The following is a 22888-nucleotide window of genomic DNA, read 5'->3' as shown; positions in this document are numbered from 1 at the left end:
AAATGGGAAGAACCTGAGGGGTCATCTAGTTCAACCCTGGCTTTTTACAGGTGAAGAAACTGAGGAACGGAGAGAAATGAGATGACATGCCTAGAGTCATGCACATAATAAGTGGAAGAACTAGGATTTGAATTCTGGTCCTTTGCAACTGACATATGCAACAGGAAAGCTCCCAACTCTTGAAGAGAGGGAGAGAATTTGAAACTGAAAATAAAAATAAAAAAAATTGTTAAAAGTCCCCAACATTAGAAAGAACCAGGACTAGGATTTGGAAGTCAAGAGACCTGGATTCTAATCCCATCTTGGTCTGTGATGCACTTTAGGCAGGTCAAGTGAAATGGCCTCTCTAAGTCTCAGTTTCCTCCTCTGTAAAATGAGGACAGTGGCCTAGATTTCTAGCCCCTAATTAGAGGGATCTGTGATAACGAGACCATGTGGATACTTCTCCCACTGGTGGAGGCTGCCATTCCTCCTTCCCCTGTGGGTTCTCTCGCATCAAAAATTTTATTCCATATTCCCACTATTCTTTTAATTTTCCCTCAAAGTTCTTTTCCACATCTGTAAAATGGGGTTCCTAGACCTCACAGGAGTACAGGGAGAACCAAACGTATGTAGAATGCTTTAAAAATGATATTATTATAGCTCAGTCTTCTTCTCTGCTGAGATTCAGATCCAAATAGTCCTGGGACAAGTCACTCTCCATTTATATTGATAACGTTCAGCCGGGTATTATGCATATTCATAATATGACTGCTCTTGGTAATTGAATAAAAGTACCAAGACATAAGCTCATTTTTTTTTTTACTGCTATCATTATCATTTTCATTCCCATTACCTCTCCTAGTGGGGAGGAGTATAGAATTCTGGCCACAGGGAGACAGAGGCAGGAATCTAGAAAGAAGGAATCGCCTATGAAAGGAAAGAAGCAACGACGAGGAGCGAACCCCACCTACGTGACCCCAAATACAACATGTGACACCAAATAGCACCATTTCTAATTATGCAACTGTGAGACTCCAGTCTGGGGATCTGGGGAACCAGCTTACTAATTATCTTAGATATGTATGTATGTGTGTATCTATACCTATATATACATAGGTATAGGTAAATAATAGTATTTATTAATGAGCACAGTGGAGTTACATGGTAGGAGCAGAGGAGACCCAGGAAGGTACTGTGTTTGCTCATGAGTCAGAAGAACTGGATTCAAACCTGGCTCACACGCTAGCTATGTGACCCTGAACAAAATACTTGATTACACTGGCTCTTATTGCCTCATCTATAAAATGGGGCTGATATCTCATACTAGGAGACCATGTGGTACAGTGGAAAAAATGACGAATTTCAAGTCACAGGACCTGAGTTCAAATCTTGACTGCTGTTTACCACCTGTTTAACTTTGGGCAATATTCTTTACCTCTCTGGGCCTCAGTTTCCTGATCTGTAAAATGAGCAGGTTGGAGTAGATGGCCTGTAAGATTGCCTCTAGTGCTAAATCCTGTGGCCCTGTGAACAAGGGCATTTTCAGGAGCCAGATGACCACATTTTTTTTGACATGACTACCAAATATCAAATCCTTTGTAGACAGAGATTGTGTCTAGGGCAGAGGAAAGAGCCTTTAGGCCCTGAGTTCAAATCAGAGCTCTGCTATTTACTAATTGTGATCTTGGACAAATCACTTAACTTCCCTGTGACTCAGTTTCCTTATCTGTAAAAGGGGCTGGGACTAAATGGTCTCTCAAGTATCTTCCAGCTCTAAGTCTATGATTCAATGAGATCTAGGCTCTGCTCCTTATTACCTGTGTGACCTTGGGTTATTAATTAATTACATTAATTAAACAATTAACTTCTTTGGGCTTTAGCTTCCTCTTCTCTGAAATGAAGGGCTTGGACTAGACGATTTCTGAGATCAATTCCGACTCAGTGTGGAATCTATGAACCTATAAACACGGGGAGATGTGTTTAAGTGTTTCCTGTGCCAAAACAGAATTTTCCCTGGACTCCCTGAATGAATAACACACTATCCCCTGTGTGAGACTGATGCCTGAAATATTCTCAGAGAGAGAAGGAAACACACCCACTCTGCCCCTAGAGGAAGGAAATGAGTGATCATTACCTGGTTCTGCAAATATTTAACCTGCAATATGTAAAGGAAGGCTGCCTAGGAGAAAACAAAGGGAAGGAAATGTTAAGATTTTGTTTCTTTCCAAGCCCAGTGACTTAGACTCCCCTAAATCCCAACTACCCTTCTGCTGCTTATCTCTGATGCCCACATACTTGAGTAGACTTCTCCGTGACCTTTGACAGATTCTCATGTGGAAGATTAGAAATGGGGAATGTGTGGGTTTAGCAGGATGAGGAATAGAAACCAAGTCAACTTGTTTTGTCCTGGTTTTCAGAAAAGGAATGACAATGGATTCTACAGACTTCTAGGAACAATCTAGACAAGACCATTAAAGAAATGGCTAGCCAACGCCTAAAAGAGGGTGTGGTGATTAGAAAGCACCAATATGGCTTTATCAGGAGCAGCTCCCACAGACCAACCTTATTATTAAATTAGAATATAGGCATTATCGAATAATGTGGTAAAATATTTAATATTATTCCTGTGGAGAATATGAAAGATGTAGACTAGATATTAATAAAATTTGATGGAATTGGTACTGGTTAAGTGACCAGACTCAGAGACCAGTTGTTAATGGTTTCCACTAGGCTGCCCCAGGGATTTGTGCTTGGCCACATATTGTTGAACATTTGTTATCAATGATAACAAATGGTGGAAGCATAGATGGTAGACTCATCTTACTTGTAGTTGGCACAAAGCTGGGAGGGATAGCTAACACAAAGGACAATAATCAGGACAAGCTAAAGCATTGGGCTCAATCTAATAAGCATAAACATAAGGTCTTATTCTCGGGTTAAAAAATTGTTTCATAAAGCTAGGATGGAGGTGGCAAGGACAGGGAACATTTATTCCAGAAATGGATCTGGAGATTTTCGTGAATGGCAGGCTCTAAAAGAGTCAGCAGCATGATGGACCAGCCTCCCCAGAATAAAATAAAATAAAACTAATGCAATCTTCTGTGGCATTAAGATAGAGGGCATAGCTTTCTGAAATATGGAAGCCTAGGGGCACTCTACCCTAATCAGACCACATCTGGAGGGCTGTAATAAGCCATAGGAGGCTCAGTTAAAGGAAGTGGGGAGATGTTCAGTTTGGAGAAGAGGGTGACATTCTAGCTGGTGGAAGGAGCATCAGACTGGGTCTTTTGGGCCCCACAGAGCAGAACTAGGAGCAGCAGGGGCAGGGGGGAATCGTGAAGAGATCAGTTTTCGGCCTGATATCAGTGAAAACTTGCTAACAAAGGGAGCTGTCCCTAAGTGGATTCCCCCTCACTGAAAGTCTTCAACTTGTTGTCAGTCAATAAGCATTTATTAAGTGCTTACTGTGTGCCAGGCCATGGGCTGGCAAGGGATGGTCCCCTTGGCTGGGTATATTGCAGTAGGGACTTTTTTTTTTCTTCCAGCATAGGTTAAACTATAACTAGGGGCAGCTAGGTGGTGCCATGGAGTCAGGAAGACTCTACGTAAGTTCAAATGTGGCCTCAGACACTTACTAGCTGTGTGACCCTGGGCAAGTCACTTCACCCTGTTTGCCTCAGTTTCCTCATCTGTCAAATGAGCTGGAGAAGGAAATGGCAAACCACTCTTTGCTGAGAAAACCCAAATGGAGTCACGAAGAGTTGGACACAACTGAAAACTACTTAACCATATCTGAACTGATTGAACAAGAAGGCCCCTGAGGTTCCTTCCAACTTTCAATGACTGTGATTCTGTGCTCTTTTCAGTGCCCTCCATCCCTCTCATCCTGTGTTTCTATGAGCACCATGTCAGATGAAAAGTTGGAAAGTCCAGCTCTGAGAAGTCATGTAGTCCAATCTCCTCATTTTACTGATGAGGAAACTATGCCCTAGAGAGGAGATGAGATCTGCCTTGGTTTACAAAGGCTGTCAAACCAGAATTTGAACCCAGGTCTATCCTCACAGGCCCCTAAAGGGTCAGAATTCCAGGCAACTGTTACTTCCTCATCCTATGGCACACAAAATACCCACTTCACCTTCCCCTGTAATTCCGGATGGCCATCTGCCACATTGAAAGCTTCTGTTCCCTGATATCACCCCCTGCTCTGTCACCTTCACCTAGTTTAGCCCTGTCTAGGGCAGTGCTGGGGTTAGCTCATAACCCACTCAAGCAAGACAACTGCTTTTTTGTTGTTGTTAGGCAATTGGGGTTAAGTCACACAGCTAGTAAGTGTCAAGTGTTTGGTCTGAGGCCACATTTGAACTCAGGTCCTCCTGACTTTAGGGCCAGCACTCTATCCACTGCGCCACCTAGCCGCCCCAAGCAAGCCAACTGTTAAACTTTTAGTGTGAGCATTTATACCTTGGAAATAAGTAAGAGTTCTGTTTGAGACTGGATTTATTGTTTTGTAGATTGTTCAGTCTTAAGAAACCAATGGAGAAAATGTTAAGAAAGCTTCTATTTCTGTAATCATACGTCTTCATGCCAGCGAAGCCTTCCACCTGTTCCTGTTTTCCTCTGTTTATAAATCAACCAACACACATTTATTACGCATCTATTAAGTGCCAGTGGCTGGGGATGCAGGTGCAAAAAAAGAAACAACCCCTGAAGGTAACAAGCTTCCGTTCTAATGGGGAGGCAGCATGTGTAAGCGTCTACAGCATAAATATGAAGCAATAAATACAAGACAGTTAAATACGAGTTAGTTTAGGAAGGAAAGGTGGTAGTCAAAGTTTCTCCCCCTTTTTTTCTATCATTACAATTGTTTAAAGACAGCCTCACTCTTCTTTAGTAGGGAGCTTAAAGGATTTCCAAGGGTAATTTTAGCCATTCTTTGGATTTGTGCATTAAGGCTTCTTTTTAGAACCTAAGCCCCAGTTAAGGTTTGCCTCCAGTGTGAAGGAGCCTTATCTGGGGTAAATGTCTCCGTGACCGAGTGAACCTTGTCCCTAGGACCAGGCAGCTTGGGAATCATACATTTATTTTCACAAGTACCCCATAAAACGAACCCTTTGACCCTTGGGAACTCACAGGAAGGGCAGGGATGAAGATCAAGACATAGGTCTGGGTAAGCCTAGAGAATTAAAACAAAAGAGAAAAAGAAAAGTGTTACAGGCGCCCCCAGCAAGGGGAAAGACTGGTAGACAATTGGACAGCTGACAATCTGTTCAGGCTCTCCGGCCTGCCCTGGGCACAAGCCTGCCCAAGCAAAGGGAGATTTATTATAATCCCTACATTCCAAAGTCAGCTTGTCTCCTTAAAGTCCAAATTATGTCCTCTTTTGAGAAAAAAAAGAAAGTCTGCTAGTTTCCCAGACAAGGGGATTTCTTAAATTCTTATCGCCTCAGGCTCCCACCCCCCACAGGCCTCCATTCCTCCATTCCAAAGGGGTTTGGGGGCTGAATTCCAACCCCTTTGCCCCTAGAGACAAAAATACAAGCTTTTCAGCCCAGGAGCAGCAAACCAGCCGGGCTTGATGCTTCCAGCAGGCAGGCACTGGGCTTGAGAGGAAATGAAGGGTCTGGAGCATTAGTCTGAAAAAGAGAGCTTGGGGCTGTCTGTCTCTGGGAGAGCCCTCTGCTTTACTACCCAATGTTTCGTCCAATCCACTGGCCTTTGTTAATGTCTGGGCCCCAAATCTCTTTAAAGGCAGTGTGGATGACTAACCATTAGCAGAAGTAACAATAATAATAGCTATTACTATCATACACTGTTCATAGATTTGCAAAGTGCTTCATTTGATCCTCATACGACCCTGAGAGGGAGGTGCTGGGTCTCATTATGCCCATCTGACAGATGGGGAAACCGAGGCACAGAGCGGCTCACCTGGACACATCCGGATCCTGCCTGAAGAGGAGTAGGATCTGCTCAGTATTAATGAAGACAGCCCAGCAGGGGAAACAGCACAAGAGTAGCATGAGGATGCCTCGCTGTACGATGACCCCCACGTACTTCAGGTTGCGGCTGCCATATGTCTGAGGGGAGGCAGAGAGGGCTGTTAGAGAGCCTGGAGCGGTTTGTCATTTCCTTTTCCAGCTCATTTTACAGATGAGGAAACCGAGGCAAATAGGGTGAAGTGACTTGCCCAGGGTCATACAGCTAGTAAGTGTCTGAGACTAGATTTCCGGTCTTCCTGGCTCCAGGCCATATATATTAAAAAATGCTTCACTGATGGTAATAAGAAATCAGTGAAATCTCCCCTCAGCTCAGACATCTATCAGGCATGTACTATGTGCCTAGGCCCTGGGCATAGGAAGATAAAAAAGACGCAGGGCCTACTCTCAGGGAGCTGACATTCTATGTGGGTGGCCAGGGAAGGCGGTGGAGTCACAGGGGGTGAACGGACCCACAAGGCAGCCAATTGATCTTCCATTTTCAGGAGCCATGTTAGGACTGGTTCTAGTAGAAGGAGGGGATGTAGAAGGAACCTGGGCCACTTCAGGGGAAATGACAAGAAAGAGGGGCTATATCTGTGTCTGCAGATAAATAAACATAAAGTAACACGAGGCGGGAGAGGGAAGCACAAGGAGAGACATCAGCAAAGTCTTCTCAGAAGTGGTAAGACTTGAACAGAGCCTTGAAACATGCTAAGATTCTAACAGGTGGAGGTGAGGAGGAAGGGCAATTCAGGCATGGGGGCAGCCTGGATAAAGGCAATGAGGTAGGAGGCACAAACAGACAGCCCACAATAAAGTTGTTTCTACATCACCTCCAGGTTAAATGACTTGCCTAGGGTCACCCAGTTAGTAAATCTGTGAGGCAGAATTTTGATCTTGGGTTTTCCTGCCTCCAAGCCCATTTTCCATCCACAGTGTTTTGTGTCTCTCATACATGCAAAAAAACCCAAACAAACCTTTCCACCCTTAATCCCAGATCATTGCAGTTTTACAAAACCTAGGCCAAATCAATCTAAGCCATGGGTGGCTCAGTGGTGGAATTCTATCTATCTTGGTACCCGGAGGTCAAGTTTCTTAAGCTCCCTCCACCTCACTTTCCTCATCTGTAAAGTAAGGAGGGTGGATAATTGCCCCAACCCACCATTAGGCTCCAAATTTAAGATCCCATGCTAAGCATAATGCAGAAGAAATGAGGCCAGATTTGGCATCAGAGATCCGGAGTTCAAATCTTGGTCTTGCCTGCTTACTTCCTGGATGACCTTGGGTAAGTCACTTTGACCCCCCTGCCTCCACCACTGTAAGCAGAGAGGGTTGAACTAGGTGACTTCTGAGCTCCTTTCCAGCTCTGAGGCTATAATCCTTTGGTCCTACGATCACCTCCATCAAAGAAAGCCTGCACTGGCGCAAATGAACACGCACAGCTTTTCCAACAGCCCGATACAAAGGAATTCATTCAGTTCTGAAACCAAGAACAAAAGCACTGGAGGGAAACAAGACACAGCTGAGCTCCCTGGGCTCCTACTGAAAGCAAAAGTCAGAGCAGGCCCAGCAGCGCTGGTCAAGACAAATTTCTCCAGGCTCACATCCTGGGAAGAAAAAACAAAAGTCTGTTTTCCTACAGATATTTTTGAGACCACACTCCAGAGCAAATAGGTGCTGCCCTGAGATTGGAGGCTAGACAGCTGGGAAACATCCCCTCGCAGCGGGTGGCCCAGGCTGGGGGCAGGCATGGCTCTGGGTTCCCAGGCTCAGTCGGGGTCATCTTTGCCGCTGCTTGAGCTTCCTTACTTAAACAAGGGGCAAGTCTCCAGCCCTGCTTCAAGGGCCCACAACAGAGAGAAAAACATCTTTGAGATAAGGAAGGAAAAGACATCACCCACTAAGGGAGCCTGCAAAACCTACATACAGGACAGAAGTAATTCTAGGATAGGGACTGGATGGGGGCGCCCTAGGGAGCGCCATAGTGCACAGAGTGCAGGGCCTGGAGTCAGGAAGACTCATCGTCAAGAGTTCAGATCCGGCCTCAGTCACTTACTAGCTGTGTGACCCTGGGTGAGTCACTTTACCCTGTTTGCCTTAGTTTCCTCATCTGCCAAATGAGCTGGAGGAGGAAATGGCAAACTACTTCAGTATCTTTGCCAAGAAAACCCCAAAAGGTTCCACAGAGAGTTGGACATGACTGAAACAACTGAATAACAACTGGGACTGGACCTGGGATTTCAATGAAGGTAGAAACTCTTTCGACTAATGCAGGTTGGCCCCCGCTTGGTAACTTATAGTCTCAGCTGTGATTGTTCAGTTGTTTCTGACTCTTCATGACCCCATTTGGGGTCTCAGCAGAGATGCTGGAGTGGTTTGCCATTTCCCTCTCCATGTTGTTTTACAGATGAGGAAACTGAGGCAAACAGGGTGAAGTGACTTGCTCAGGGTCACATTGCTGGTGTCTGAAGTCAGATTTGCACTCAGGTCTTCCTGACTCCAGGTCTAGCACTCTATCCTCTGTACCACTTAGTGGCACTAGTCTTGGAGAGCTGTCTAAAGCACTGACTTGGGTGGTAAATCAGAGGGCTCTCTCAAAGATGGCCCCAAGCTCTCTTTTTTGGACTAATGCTCCAGACCCTTCATTTCCCCTCAAGCCCAGTGCCTGCCTGCTGGAAGCATCCAGCCTGGCTGGTTTGCTGTTCCTGGGCTGAAAAACTTGTATTTTGTCTCTAGGGGCAAAGAGGTTGGAATTCAGTCCCCAAAGCCCTTTGGAATGGAGGAATGGAGGCCTATGGGGGGCAGGAGTCTGAGTCGATAAGAATTTAAGAAAGCCCCTTGTCCTGGAAACTAGCCGACTTTCTTTTTTTTTCCTCAAAAGAGGAAATAATTTGGACATTGAGGCCCTACACCAACATCACCTAAGGAAGAACACAGGGCCACAGATGGAGAGCTGGAGAGGACCTCAGAAGCCATCTCTAGTTCCACCTCATTTTACAGATGAGGAAACTGAGGCCCAGGAAAGTGAAGAGATTCAGCTGAATGCTCAAGCAGCGTCAGATATCACATTTAAACCCAGCTCTTCTGTCTCTCTCTTTCCTTGTTCCTTGTCTTGTTCCTCCTGAAAGCAGAGTCAGACTGTGGTCTGTCTCTGGCAACAATACAGCCTGCCTGGAGTCTGTTGCTGCTAGGTGAGGGCCAAATGGAAAGCCTGACAGCTAGCTGCCACCTCTTACCTGGGAGATGAGCGTATCACAGGCTGAAGCCAAGCCGAATCCAACTGAAATGCCAGTGACATTTATAACCTACACAGAAAACCATGGAAAGAAAGCAATGTTGCATCTGTTAACCCAAGGAAAAGAAGACACACACCCTTTCTTTGAGAGGATGGGGAAGCCCTTGCTTCTTCAGTGTGAATAAGACTCCTGCCCCTGTCAATCAGCTAGGACGCACAAGAGGAATGGACCCATCACTGACTCCTAGGGGGAGCTAGGTGGTACAGTGAATAGACCAAGAGTAGGAAAGGCCTGGGTTGAAATCCAGTCTCATTTACTCACTAGCTGTGTGACCCAGAGCAAGTCAGTTTACCTCTGTTTGCCTCAGTTTCCTCCTCTGTAAAATGAGGAAAATAATATAGCCTCCCTTACAGGGTTGTCATGACGATAAAATACATGCAAAGCAATCTGCCAACCTTAAAATGCCAGGCAAAGGCTAGCTATTATTATGCTGAAATCCAAGACCAGTTGTAACCTGAGGTCCTTCCTATTGCCCTGGTTACTAGTGCCTTCCCTCCTTACTTTGTGTGCGTTTTGTTTTGATTTACTACCCATATATATGTTATTTCCCCCTTAGAATGTGAGCCCTATGAAGGCAGGATCTATTTTTTTTTGCCTTTATATCCTCAGCTTCCCAGCTTGGCTCTCAGTATGCGCTGGATTAACGCCTCCTGAACACACAAATGAAGCATAAAACCAGAGCCGTGGCACATCATAGGTTTCGGATTGCTCTCTTTGCTGTGGCCCAGGAATGATCTGCCCCAAAGTCAGGAGGCCAAGGGGCACACAGGGGCCCAGGAAGTAGTGTGGGCTTTGGGCACCATCTGCGAATGTTCAAAGACAGAATAACCAGTTCTGGAATTCTGATGTGCCAAGACCGAGAGGTTTGCCCAGCCCCACCCCATTCGTTCACATGAGTCTTGCCTGTAAGTGTGCTGAGTGGTCCAGCACCCCTACTTTCTGAGTGATCTGTCTTCTTCTTTGTTTGGCTCTTGCCATTACCCCCACTAGAACAGAAACAGCCTCAGAATGGCTTCTGGCCTGTCTTCAGCTCTGGGGCACAGTGTTAAAGAACATTTTGCTGATTTCTTCTCCCCACCTTTAGGCCTCGGTTTATCACCAGGACAGACAGCTAACTAATTCACAGGTCAGACCAACTGGCCCAAGAGGGCAGCTGGGCACAGCTCCCACTTCTCAGCTGAATAATCTTCCCAATTTGGAGAATAGTCAGCTACAGGTCGACCATCATAAACCCAACTTTATCAAGTAGCACACGGAGAAGACAATACATACGGCAATCGCGAGCGTGACGGCATCCAGTTCCAGCTTTCCCAAGTGGCCACAGAACACAGAACTTATGAAACTGATTAGAAACATCATCAGCTGAGCCAAAAACTAGAAAGTAGAAAAAAAATAGTGTGACTCTGTGTCAGCCTGTTAGGATGCCCAAAGAGGGTAAACAATGTTCATTCCGTGGTAAGAGCCTTCTAGCTGCCTCCTAGTCTTTCTCTCTCCGAACTGACCCAATCCAAACAGCATTTATTAACGTCTACTATGTGACAGACACAAAGTTAGGCACTGCAGATGCAAGATAAAACAGAAAAAAACAAAAAACAAATGGGCCTGCCCTCAGGGAGCTTCCATTCTTCATCTTCTCCAGAATGCCCACAGATACTTTTGGAGTCAGAAGCCTCACTGCCAATCTCTGATTGAAACTTGATGACAGCCTGAGCTGAGAATAAGGAGGTGTGACAAGCAAGTGGAAACGATAAAATGTTAAAGAGGACACATAGTAGGTGCTTAATAAATGTTTATTGATTATTAACAAATATTTGTTGAGTAAGCAGAAAGGAGCAGTGTGAGATAAGGCCGGGAAAACTGGTTGAAATCAGATTGTGGAGGACCTTCGATATCAGGGTAAGAAATCTGCATTTTCTGTCTTTAGACAGTAGGGAGTGACCATCAGAGCTGTGTCTTCTAAAGCAGGTTCCAGGAGTCATTGGCTCACACCGGAGGCACTCTAGGAACCTATTATCATAGTCCAGGTAATGAAGGCGCCTCTTCTTATCTTCTCTAGGACAAAGTTTGGTAGCTAGGATCACACAGCATTCTGTTTAGACATTTTTCTTTGTTCTTCTTATTTACCCTGGTGTAGTCACTGACTATGTTGTTTTCTTGGGTCTGCATACTTCCCTTTATTATTTCACAGAACTTTTTGCCGAGGGAACTTTCTGCAACCAATGGGCTGTTTGCTCACTTGTTTTTCTGAGCAGGGCATGACTTCACGATAGATTAGGTTACCTTTCTTGGGAGCAAGGGATTGACTGCTGTCCTATGACTCCTCAATAGTATTTTTTCCCCAATTACATATAAAGATAGTTTGCAATATTCATTTTTTGTAAGATTTTGAGTTCCAAATTTTTCTCCCCCCTTTTCTTCCCAAGACAGCAAGCAATTTGATATAGGTGTCCCGTGATTCCTAATGCAGAATAGAGGCACCAGACTGGCCAACCCAGCACTGGAAACGACCATCCAAATGAAGGGTGTTGGGCTCTGCTAAGCTTTGGTAAAAGGATACCTGTGGGAAGCACACCTTTTAAAATTGTATATCGTCTTATTTTTATACCACCTTTATTTCCCAACATGCTCCTTTCTCCTTCCCTACCCAGAAAGTCATTCTTCAGAACAAGGGGGAAAAAAAGAGAGAAGAAAGTCACGTCAACAAAGCTAAGTGACACGTGAACCAAGTTTGGCAATACACAATATTCCATACCCATAGTCCCCCAACTATGGAAAGGAGAATGGGAGAAATGGACCTTTTATACCTTGACTTGGCAGATCTAACTGACCTTGAGCAAGTGGTTTTTCCTTATAGGCCTCAGTGTCCTCATCTATAAAGTGAGGGTACTGAATGGTCCCCAAGGTCGTCATAGAGTCCTTCTCTTCCTTAAGACACCTCCTTCTGCATTAAGCCTTTCTTGATCCCCCCAACTGCTGGTTCCAAATACTCCTTCCCCAAATACTTTGTATGTATTTGTATTTCTTCATTTACACACACACACACACACACACACACACACACACACACATTAAGATAGGTACTTGTCTCCTCCTTTCAAAAAGGTACTGTTTCTGTTCTTTGAGTTTCCCTAGGGCCTAGCACATAGTAGGTCCCTAATCAATAATTGTTGATCAATTGATAATCAACTCAGTTCTAAAGGACATCATGATAAGATCACAGATTTAGAGCTGGAAAGGATAATAGAGATTATCAAGGTTAACACCAATAAAATAAAGTGAAAAGGCAAGAGCCCTGGACCAGACACTAAGAATCAGAAAACACAGGCATCAGCTCGGATTCTGCCATTTGTAGGAGTTAGCACAGTAGACACTTAAGGAGGGTGGGGCAGATTACACTGAATGTCCTTCAAAAAAAAAACACATCGTTTTTTCATCTGCAAAAGTAAAGTAACAACACCTGAAGGATGTAACTCCCTCTCTTCTTTGCAGAGGTGGGGGACTATAGGTGTAGAATACTGAATGTAATATTGGGCTTGACTGACACATCCATTAGTCTTGACGAACTCATTTTTTTACTCCATTTTTATTTTGTCTTAAAGGATGGCTCTAGGGGCAGGGGGTAAGGGAGGGATGTATCGGGAAATGAAAATGGCATAAAAGCAAAAGATTTTTGCTGCTGTTCATTCATTCACTTGTGTCCAACTCTTTGTGACCCCATGGACCACAGCACACCAGGCCCTTCTATCCTCCACTACCTCCCAGAGTCTGCCCAACCTCACCTTTATTGTTTCCACTATCTATCTGCCATTCCCTTTATTTGTTAGTTTGTTTGTTTGTTTGTTTATTTGGTCTTCGAGCTTTCCCAACACCAGGGTCTTTTCCAATCAGTCCTGTCCTCTCATTATGTAGACAACGTATTTAAGCTTCAGCTTCAGTATTTGACCTCCCAGGGAATAAAAGGAATTAATTTCCTGATTTGATCTCCCTGCTATTCAAGGGACTCTCAAAAGTCACCTGTAGCACCACAATTCAAAAGCATCAATACTGTGTCGCTCAGCTTTCCTTATAGTCCCAACTCTCACAGCCATACATGGCTACTGGAAAAACGATGGTTTTGACTGCCAATACATTAAAAAATGAATTACATTATTCTTTAAAAAAAGAATCATAACAAATATAGTTTGCAAAGTGACTTAAAAACATTATAACAACCCTGGGAGGGAAGGAGGTGCTATTATTATCCCCATTTTACAGTTGAGGAAACTGTGGTAGACAGGTTAAGTGACAAAGCCAAGAGGGCAGAACAAGTCTACCATCTTGGTTATGTGGTGCCCAGCCTAGAGTCCCAGCAGCAGGGCCTCATGGCTACTGGGAATTTCTGGCCTCCACAGACCAAGCACAAGGACTGACTAGCTGTTTAGCCTGGAAGCTTCACCCCAAGCTCTCAAGCACTTTGCACTCTATTCCAGAGCCTCAGTAGCAAGAATGTACTTTGACCAAAAAGCAACCCAGTCACTGGCCAGAGAGCCACGATCCTCTGAATGGCTGAAGGCCACGATAGCAGGACAATGGAAAAGTCACAAAGTATGGAGTCAGAGGATGTGACTTCAAATCTGTGACCTCAGTTTCCATACCTGGAAAAGGGAGAACCCACAGCACCTCTGTCACAGGCTGTCCCAAGACTCCGATGAGTTGATGTGGGCAAAGGAGCTTTGCAATCTTTCAGGTACTTTAGCAGGCAACTGCCTGCTGTTTTTGCCCAAGGTCAAATGGGTAATTAGTAGCCGTATAATGTAAAAGTAGCCAGTAAGAATGGGAGTAGACTCCAGTTTTGTTCTTTCCTCTAAAGTACATTGACTGCTGAAATGACAGCCCACATGTAGATATCGAACATGCCAACTGAGACAAGGAGTCTCCCCTCATCCCTTGAGCCCAAGAGCCTTGGGAGTGTCCACACTTCCAGCCCATACCCTCATATATCATCCGAAGCAACCTCTGTGGGCACGTACCCCGGCCCTTGCAGGTAAATTGCAGCCACACCTCCTGAAGACCCAGAAAAGAAAGGGCTTCTCACCAAAGTACTTGGCCCTGTTGAATCTTTCACCATCAGAAATAGATATGCTTTTATCAGTGGAAATGACATTAAAAAAGCGGCACTACCACCTGCTTTGTAATTGTCCCATAAGGACCACGGGAGTTTTCTATCTGACTTGTAGTCAGTTAAATACTAAAAGTAAAATTTACATATGAAGAGGAGAGATGGATGTTTCTGGATCCTCACACCTAGTGTGTTAACTCTCCCGGCCCAGCTCTTAGACCATACCATCTCATTCCACCCATCTCTCTTAAAGAGGAGGACTCAGGGATCCAGATCATACAAGGTAGTTAGAGGAGTGGCTCCTGACCCCACAGCCCAATGAATTCTTTCCACCCTGCCACACTCCCTCGCTTCTCTCATCCTCATCCTTTGCCTTCCATCCCCATAGCCAATCTGCCCTTTGGAATGTCTCTCTGATTCTTTCCCCATTTCTTCTCTCACCTCCCTGTTCCTGGTCTCCATCCCCATCTGCCTGGGACACTTAAAAAATCTTCTACCGATTTCTAAATCTTACCTCCCAGCATCTCCCCTCTCCAATCCATCTTCCATGTTACTGTCAGACTAAGCATCCCAAGACACTACGTTGATGTCTAAGCTGAAAGCTCTCTGAAGACAAAGATTATGTCTCAGCACCTTCCTTAAATTAAGTAAGTACCTGATAAAGTTTGCTGGATTTAATTCAGCATTGCTCCCTTGCTCAAAAATCTTCAATGGTTCCCTACTGCTCAGAAGATAAAGTCCAAACTCTTGTCATCAGGTTTTCAAGGATCCCTAAACCTGACACCGGCCTTCACTTCCCACCACTTCCCAACTTGAATCTTCTCATATGACCCCTACATATACCCTGCTGATTCACTGATGTTCTCCTACCCTTAACTGCCACACTGTGTAGGAATAAATGAATGATGAGCATTTATTAAGTATATGCCAACCACAAGAATACAAACAGAAAATGGGGACAGGAGCTCCTTCTCTTCTGATAGGCAGAGACAACCTTACAGGTGAATGATGACCGAGGAAGAGAGTTTGGTTTGAGGGGTCTCTGGGATGCTGAGCAGAGCCACAGGGAAGTCAGCTGTCCCTCCCTCTCCATAATCAATGCTGGTACTGATTTGATTACTGTGCCCAGAGCAAGAGGGAGAAAGGAGGAGGCAGGAGGGGAAGGTGGAAGGTTGGGAGGGACGGGAAACAGAGTCTCTTCTGGTGGCATGGGGCTGTCTAGATAGAGTTGCGCTTCATGAGTCAGCACTCATTCAACTAGCAGGATGGCTTGGCCTGGATAAATGGTTTTCCACTCATTACCATGTGTACATCCAGTCTTGAAGTAGATTTGAATCTGTAGGAGGACAACATTCACTTTAGATGCTTCTTTTAGAGGAGCATTTAGAGGGGCCACAGCAGGTATTAAATAGTTGACTGGTTCTTCAGAAAGCCTGCCAATTTAGTCTGGCAGCAAGACACTGCGTGATGAGAAGGCAGGACCAAACTTTAAACACAGTTCAGACACTTGCAGGCATGTGGTTTTCAGCCTGACTCTCAACTTATTCTAACGCAGTTTCTTGATCATTTTGTGTGTCCTGGCCCCCTTCGGCATAGTCAAAGAGCTGGGGTGGGAGAGTTAACACACATGTTTTATGATTTGAAGAGCATGGCCAGGATGGTACTGCAGAAGCATATGACATCAGGGAACTGGAAATAAATGGCTACTCTCGGACAAAGTCATGCCTAGAAAAGAGAGACAGAGACAGAGAGGAAGAGAGAGAGAGAGAAAGGGGGAGAAAGAGAGGGAAAGAGAGAAAGGGAGAGAGAGAGAGAGACATAGGGAGAGAGACAGAGTGAGAAAGAGAGAGAGAGATAAAAGAGAGACAGAAAGAAAGGGAGAGAAAGAGAGGGAAAGAGAGAAAGGGAGAGAGAGAGAGACATAGGGAGAGAGACAGAGTGAGAAAGAGAGAGAGAGATAAAAGAGAGACAGAAAGAAGAGAGAGGGAGAGAAAAAGGGGGAGAAAGAGAGGGAGAGAGGAGAGAGAAAAAGACAGATAGGGAGGGAGACAGAGAGAGAAAGGGAGAGAGAGAAAAGAGAGAGACAGAGAGAAGGGAGAGAAAGAAAGGGAGAGAGAGAGAGAGAGAAAGAAAGAAAGAAAGAAAGAAAGAGAGAAAGAAAGAAAGAAAGAAAGAGAGAAAGAAAGAAAGAAAGAAAGAGAGAAAGAAAGAAAGAAAGAAAGAGAGAAAGAAAGAAAGAAAGAAAGAGAGAGAGAAAGAAAGAGAGAGAAAGAAAGAAAGAAAGAAAGAAAGAAAGAAAGAAAGAAAGAAAGAAAGAAAGAAAGAAAGAAAGAAAAAGAAAGAAAGAAAGAGAGAGAGAGAGAGAGAGAGAGAGAAAGAAAGAAAGAAAGAAAGAAAGAAAGAAAGAAAGAAGAAAGAAAGAAAGAAAGAAAGAGAGAGAGAGAGAAAGAAAGAAAGAAAGAAAGAAAGAGAGAGAGAGAGAAAGAGAGAGAGAGAGAGAAAGAAAGAAAGAAAGAAAGAAAAAGAAAGAAAGAAAGAGAGAGAGAAAGAAAGAAAGAGAGAGAAAGAAAGAAAGAAAGAGAGAAAGAAAGAAAGAAAGAAAGAGAGAGAGAAAGAAAGAAAGAAAGAGAGAAAGAAAGAAAGAAAGAGAGAAAGAAAGAAAGAAAGAGAGAAAGAAAGAGAGAAAGAGAGAGATGGGGAAACAGAGTGAGAAAGAGAGAGAGAAACAGACAGACAGGGAGGGAGAGACACACACACAGGGAGGGAGACAGAGTGAGAAAGAGAGAAAAGAGAGAGACAGAGAGAAGGGAGAGAAAGAAAGGGAGAGAGAGAGAGAAAGAAAGAAAGAAAGAAAGAAAGAAAGAAAGAAAGAAAGAAAGAAAGAAAGAAAGAAAGAAAGAAAGAAAGAAAGAAAAGAAAGAAAGAAAGAAAGAAAGAAAGAGAGAGAAAGAGAGAAAGAGAGAGAGAAAGAAAGAGAGAGAGAAAGAGAGAAAGAAAGAGAGAAAGAAAGAAAGAAAGAAAGAAAGAAAAAGAAAGAGAAAGAAAGAAAGAAAGAAAGAAAGAGAAAGAAAGAAAGAAAGAAAGAAAGAAAGAAAGAAAGAAAGAAAGAAAGAAAGAAAGAAAGAAAGAAAGAGATGGGGAAACAGAGTGAGAAAGAGAGAGAGAAACAGACAGACAGGGAGGGAGAGAGACACACACACACAGGGAGGGAGACAGAGTGAGAAAGAGAGAAAAGAGAGAGACAGAGAGAAGAGAGAAGGGAGAGAAAGAAAGGGAGAGAGAGAGAGAGGGAAAGAGAGAAAGGGAGAAAAAGAGAGAGATGGGGAAGCAGAGTGAGTGAGAGAGAGAGACAGGGAGGGAGACAGAGAGAAAGGCAGAGAGAGAAAAGAGAGAGAAGAGAAGGGAGAGAAAGAAAGGGAGAGAGAGAGGGAAAGAGAGAAAGAGAGAGATGGGGGAAACAGAGTGAGAAGGGGGGGAAGGGAGACAGAGAGAAAGGGAGAGAGTCAAATTTAGCATTAGGACCTGAGTTCAAATCTCAATTCTTCTACTTACTACCTGTATGATCATAGCCCTTAAACCATCTGGGCCTCAGGTTGCTCTCCCATAAAACGGGGGCAGTGTGTGCACTAGATGGCCTCTGAGGTCCCTTGTAGCTCTGAAAGGATAATTTTATGACAACCTCTTTCTAGCCTAGCCCCCAAGCACCCTCAATAAGCCAGATCCATCAGAAGTCTCTCTGTTGGCTGGCTATTTCTGATGTCTACGTGACAAGGTGAAGGCAGAGGGCCTGCAGAGTGGTGGTCTGCCCATTTTTAATGAGAAAAAACCCCCATCTATTTACTATGTGCACTGATGGCATGCTGCCCTTTTCCCCCTGCCCATCTGGTTTAGGGCAATGATTCTCACACCTGATCATAGATAGCTGGGGCACTCAGCAGGAGCCAGGTACTCCCAGTCCGGTGGCAAGGATGCCTCAAAGCCCCAGGGCTGTTTATCTGTATGCATGGTCTTTTAGCGGAAAGGTCTTGGGGAATGGGTAGATGTCTTGGAACTGGGCAGTAAAAGGCTGTTTCAAAGTCCTGCTTGGCTGGACATCAAGAGCTCAGAGACAGGATGGGACCAATCTGTCCTACAGATGCCATAATTTAATACATTTGGCAAAAGCCAAAAACTGCTTCAGCCTGATAGGCATGCAGAAAAGTCACTTTTCTGGTCAAACAAGGCTATGCTCTTAGCAGTGGAGCTGAAGACTTTTTTATTTAAGCCACCTAAAAGGATAGAGATACAGCAAAGTACTATAATTCATCGGGATCTTAGAATCAGAACTGGAGGCAACATTGGAAGTCATGTCAAATCCAACCCTTTCATTTTACAGATGAGGAAACTGAGGCTCAGAGGAATCAAGTGATTTTCCCTGGGTCATGACAGTTAATAAGTGTCTGAGGATTTGAACTCTGGATTTGGAGTCAGAAGATCTGAGTTCAAGTCTGGATAATAATTTGTTCTCCAAGTGACTTTGGGCAAGTCACATCACTTCTCAAACAGAGGCCCTGTTTCCTCATCAGTGAAACAAGGGGGTGGATAACTGCCTGGATGATCTCTCTCTGAGATCCTTCCAGCTCTAAATCTATTACCCCAGGACCATCAAGTCTGAGACCCTCATTTGGGAGGTGGGGGTGAAAATTTCACATGGAATTTACCAAGCCAGGGATTGACCCTTTAAGGATGGGGGCATCCATAGAGTTTAGAACTATAAGAGACCTGAGAGGTCATTTTGTCCAAGCCCTTCATTTTACAGAAAGGGAAACTGAGGCCTAGTGAGGTCAAAGAGACTTGTCCAAGCTCCCAGTCCAAGCTGGGATCTGGACATAAATGAGTGTGATATGGAGGAAACTGCCCCTGGGGAAATTGCCTGAAATCCATTTGTTGATTAATCAACTCTGCCACTAACTTTCTCTGTGACCTTGGGTAAGTCACTTACCTTCAGGCCTCAGTCTTCTCCTCTGTAAAATGAAGGGAATGGATTGTTTGATCTATAAAGGGCCCATCCAGCTGGAATATTTTGTGACTCAGTGTGAAAATCCCAATGACAATGCAGTGCCTTGCCAAGTGGGACCATCTCTCCTGGCTGCCAGAACCTCAACCCAAGAGGAGTCAGAGCACCTGGATTTGGTCACTTGTCACCTATGTGACCACCTCTTGTTTGACCTTGGTTCAGGCTACCTAACCTCCCTGGGCCTCAGTTTCCTCAACTGTAAAATGAAAGGGTTTGACCAGACTGTCTTTTCGCTCTCTTTCGGCTCTAAATCTATGATTATCCAATTTTTTTTTCTTTTTCTTTCTTGTTGTTAATATAAAGAAAGGATATAGAATAGTCTCTCTCCCCAAAAGGCTGTAAAATTCAAAAATCAATGTGAAAGCCTTTTTCTAGGCAGAACTCTCTGTTTTATTATGTATTGTCTTTGGCTAGCCCAGGAGAATAACAATGAAAATTCTAGGAGACACAGCCATACACAAGGGAGACAATTTGGCTTCCTGGGTCCTTAGTCTCTCCATCTTTAGAATGGGCACAATGATCATTATCCCTAACTTTACAAATGGATGAACTGAGGACACAGGAACCTAGTTTACCTTCTCAGCCAAAAAAAAAAAAGGAGAGGTAAGGGCTCTTTGGGGCTTTTGGCAATAACGTACGTCCCTTATTGGATTTGCTGGCTTGAGTAGGTATCCCAGAAGCCTCTGATTTTCCCCAGAATCATTTCTCCTTCCCTAGCACAGTCGGGAGCATGGCAAAAGCAATGGATTGGGAGTAGGATCATAGACATAGAGATGTAGGGGACTTCCAAGGTCATTTGGACCGACCCCCTCATTTTACAGATAGGGAAACCGAGGCCAGGGAGTGTAACTTATAGGATCATAGCTGCAGAATTAGAAGGGTTATTAGAGGCCACCCCGTTTAACCCCCCTCATTGTACAAACAAGAAAACTAAAATCCAGGGAGGTTAAGGCAGCCGGGGAGCTCCAGGGCACTCTGTTCTTCTGACTCCAGCGCCAGTATGTTGTCCACTTTACACCACTCTAACTTGGGTTCCAATCTTACTTGTCATGACCTTGGGCAAGTCAGTGCCTGTCTTTGGGCCTCAGTTTCCACATCAGTAAAGTTAGAGGTTTGGATCTGATGGGCTTTTAAGTTCCCTCCTTCTGGTTCTCCAACCTACAGGTCCCATCCCTAAAGGATCAGCATCGGATTTGGCTGGATCCACATGCAATTCCTACGCCCGCCTCCCAAACCCAGCAGTGCCTCTCCCTTCTTAAAACTGCCTTAAGGAATTTCCCTCGGGTTAGGTCCTTAAAGCTGAGTTTGAATACCCCTGCACGTGGCTGCAATACGGGGAGACCAAGCTCGTCCACGCGGTAGCAGTTTGCATAATGAGGAACGAAACTGTAAAAAAAAAAAAACCTTTACAAGTCCGGTCAAGCAGAAGTGGGGAAATTGGAGCTGCATTTCTGACAGCAGTCAGAGCCCGGCTTCCCTCCTCCACGCGGGAAATGCTTACTCTCCTTGCTCAGAGAGAAGCCCAGGACTGTCTGGTCCCCGCAGCCCCCTAAGCCATGCCTTCCCCAGCTGGCCCTCTCCACCAGACCCGGGCTGGAGTCATCCAGGTGGGCATTCTGGATGAGTCCGAGCACGAAGAGAAGGGGAAAAAAGGGAAGGAAGGTGGAGGGGAGCTTACCACCGGGCCGGCCAGCCACAGCAGCCCCCGCAGCTCCTTTCGGAAGTTGAGCGTCAGCAGCCAGCGCAGCCCCCGCGGCTGGGAGGGCGCCGGCGCGTCCTGGGCAGCCACCTCCATTCTCTCCAGACTGGCTCCCAGGCGCAGGGTACAGAGAGGGCCAGAGAGCGCCTGGACTCTAGAAGAGCAGTCCCCGCCCCCGCCCGCCCCTGCTCCAGCCCGAGCCCGCCCAGATCATCCCAGGGAGGGCGGGGCCACCGACAGCTGCGGGGCAGCGTAGACTCGCCGGAGACGCCGGCGCGCAGCTGGGAGCCGCTACCCGAGCGCGCCACAGCCACTGCCCTGCAAGCTCTTGGAGAGGATTTGGAATGAGGTGGCCTGAGCTGCCCGCCTCCAGGCAGCCTGCCCCCGCCCATCCCGAGCCGGCCATTCCTCTGACCAAACCTGCGACCTTGACCGCACATCCTCTAACGGTACTGCCGCGGCACCGAGTCGAAGCACTTGGCTCTGAACTCCACCTATGCCATTAACTACCTGTGTGACTCTGGCCAAGAGCCAAGTGCGCCTCAGTCTCCTCACCTGTAAGATGAAGTCGTTGGGCTTAAGGATCACACAGGTCCCTGCCTGCTCTAAATATTATTCCTTCTGCGAGTAGAACCTCGTTCTCCTTCCCCAAATAGCCTTTCTCCTCAATTAACCATGAATTTGTGAGAAATGGGTATTTTTAGTGAAGGGGCTTTGGGGCAAACAGAAGCATGAATACCTGAAGTAGAAGGTAGCATTTTAAAGCTAGATTTTTATTAATCACCTTCATTTCCAAATGTATCTTTCCACCTCCCACTCCTGGTAGAACCATCTTTTATGTCAAATAAACAAAAAAAAAAGGAAAGAATAAGGGGGAAAATAAACAAAACAAGTCAATCCATTTTTAAAATGACCATTGTATTTTCCATATCCCGTGGACCATTTCCCTCCACCTCTGCAAGATCAAGAGATGCCTGGCAGAGAGAAGGGAGAAGAGGAAATATCCAAGGTAACATTTGAAAGCAGCAGGTGTAGAGGAAACAGCCCCAGAGCAGGGGTCAGGAGACACAGGTTCAAGTCTGTGTTTTGCTGCTAACTCTGTGGCTTGTAGCCCGACACTTCTCTGTAAAATGGTTGGGTTGGGATAGGGGTGGAGGGTTTGAATTGGTTCTGCCACTCTATGAGGGTCACTTGTCCGTTCACTGGGTAATTACAGTTATTTAGCTGTTTGCTCAATAGAAAACTAGTTTAATAAATGCTTTAATAATAGGTAGCATTTTTATAGCATTTTAAGATTTGCCAAGCACTTCACATATATGGTCTGATTTAATCCTCATGATACCTTGTGAGATTGGTGCTATTATTATTTCCATTTTATAGATGAGAGAAACTGAGGCTGAGAGAGATTAAGGAAATTGCCCAGTGTCACACAAATAGTAAAGGGTCTGAGGCAGGATGCCAGCTTGGATCTTTCGGAGGATACTTTAGCCATGCCTCCCCTAACCATGCTCTCAGTACTGTGGTCTTCCTCGCCTCCTTAATCCTGGAAGCCATGCTTTGTTTAGTACAGCCCAATATTCCATCAAGCTTTGTTGCTCCCCATATCACACTGTTAATTCACAATAATCTATTATAGTTTGGTCTTGTTGGATGCTCTGTGATCCCATTTTGGAGTTTTCTTGGCAAAGATACTGGGGTGGTTCGCCATTTCCTTCTCCAACTCAAATTTGACTCATCACTTGACAGATGAGGAAACTGAGGTTTGCAGGGTGAAGTGACTTG

At 45.1% G+C, this 22888-nt stretch overlaps 1 protein-coding gene across 1 annotated transcript in view; it reads right to left on the bottom strand.

Moving 5' to 3' along the window:
- SLC47A1 (solute carrier family 47 member 1) overlaps nucleotides 1-21270 on the bottom strand; it is a 45811-nt gene extending 24541 nt beyond the window's left edge. Inside the window, exons 1-6 of the mRNA XM_021007038.2 lie at nucleotides 21086-21270; nucleotides 10526-10627; nucleotides 9194-9262; nucleotides 5908-6056; nucleotides 5113-5155; nucleotides 2117-2161 (exon numbers count right to left, since the gene is read on the bottom strand). Of these exons, the coding sequence (XP_020862697.1) occupies nucleotides 2117-2161; nucleotides 5113-5155; nucleotides 5908-6056; nucleotides 9194-9262; nucleotides 10526-10627; nucleotides 21086-21202 (525 nt within the window). The 5' untranslated portion in view covers nucleotides 21203-21270. The remainder of the gene's footprint in view (nucleotides 1-2116; nucleotides 2162-5112; nucleotides 5156-5907; nucleotides 6057-9193; nucleotides 9263-10525; nucleotides 10628-21085) is intronic.
- Between the last annotated feature and the right edge of the window lie 1618 nt (nucleotides 21271-22888).

The sequence above is a fragment of the Phascolarctos cinereus genome, unplaced genomic scaffold, assembly GCF_003287225.1.
Source record: "Phascolarctos cinereus isolate Bilbo 61053 unplaced genomic scaffold, phaCin_HiC Scaffold_5;HRSCAF=322, whole genome shotgun sequence".
Lineage (NCBI taxonomy): Eukaryota > Metazoa > Chordata > Mammalia > Diprotodontia > Phascolarctidae > Phascolarctos > Phascolarctos cinereus.
This window is presented reverse-complemented; position numbering and strand designations above follow the sequence as displayed.